The sequence below is a fragment of the Bison bison genome, unplaced genomic scaffold (assembly GCF_000754665.1).
Source record: "Bison bison bison isolate TAMUID 2011002044 unplaced genomic scaffold, Bison_UMD1.0 scf7180017864080, whole genome shotgun sequence".
Taxonomy (NCBI): Eukaryota; Metazoa; Chordata; class Mammalia; order Artiodactyla; family Bovidae; genus Bison; species Bison bison.
Genome location: NW_011494652.1, coordinates 4,427,920 through 4,428,510, shown reverse-complemented (window position 1 = coordinate 4,428,510; position 591 = coordinate 4,427,920). Strand labels below are relative to the sequence as shown.

Sequence of the window (591 nt, the reverse complement as noted above, 5' to 3'; positions counted from 1 at the left end):
TGGAGGAGATCCAGTCGGTGGAGGAGACGCAGATCAAGGAGCGAAAGTGCCTCCTCCTCAAGATCCGAGGTGGCAAGCAGTTTGTCCTGCAGTGCGATGTGAGTGGGGGACTCGGGGTGGGGCCGGGGCAGGTCCAGAATGGCTGGGGCGGGGTCGGGATGGGGCGGGGCCAGAGTGTGGCTGGGGCGGGGCCAGACGGGCCGGCTCCGCCTAACAACCGGGTGTGCGCGCAGAGTGACCCAGAGCTGGTGCAGTGGAAGAAGGAGCTTCGAGACGCCTACCGCGAGGCCCAGCAGCTAGTGCAGCGGGTGCCCAAGATGAAGAACAAGCCGCGCTCGCCCGTCGTGGAGCTGAGCAAGGTGCCACTGATCCAGCGCGGCAGTGCCAACGGCCTCTGACCCGCCCGCTAGCCCGGTCGCCCTCCTGCCCGCCCGCCTTTTATAAACCTCTAATTTATTTTGTTGAATTTTTATTATTTGTTTTCCCGCCAAGCGGAAAAGGTTTTATTTTGTAATTATTGTGATTTCCTGTGGCCCCAGCCTGGACCAGCCCCCAGGGAGGGGCCCGCTTGCCTTGGCTCCCGCTGCCACC

General features: G+C 62.4%; 1 protein-coding gene across 1 annotated transcript in view; it reads left to right on the top strand.

Moving 5' to 3' along the window:
- The window catches only part of ADRBK1 (adrenergic, beta, receptor kinase 1), a 13,965-nt gene extending 13,499 nt beyond the window's left edge, over nt 1-466 (top strand). Inside the window, exons 20-21 of the mRNA XM_010837831.1 lie at nt 1-98; nt 234-466. Of these exons, the coding sequence (XP_010836133.1) occupies nt 1-98; nt 234-398 (263 nt within the window). The 3' untranslated portion in view covers nt 399-466. The remainder of the gene's footprint in view (nt 99-233) is intronic.
- The last annotated feature ends 125 nt before the right edge of the window (nt 467-591 follow it).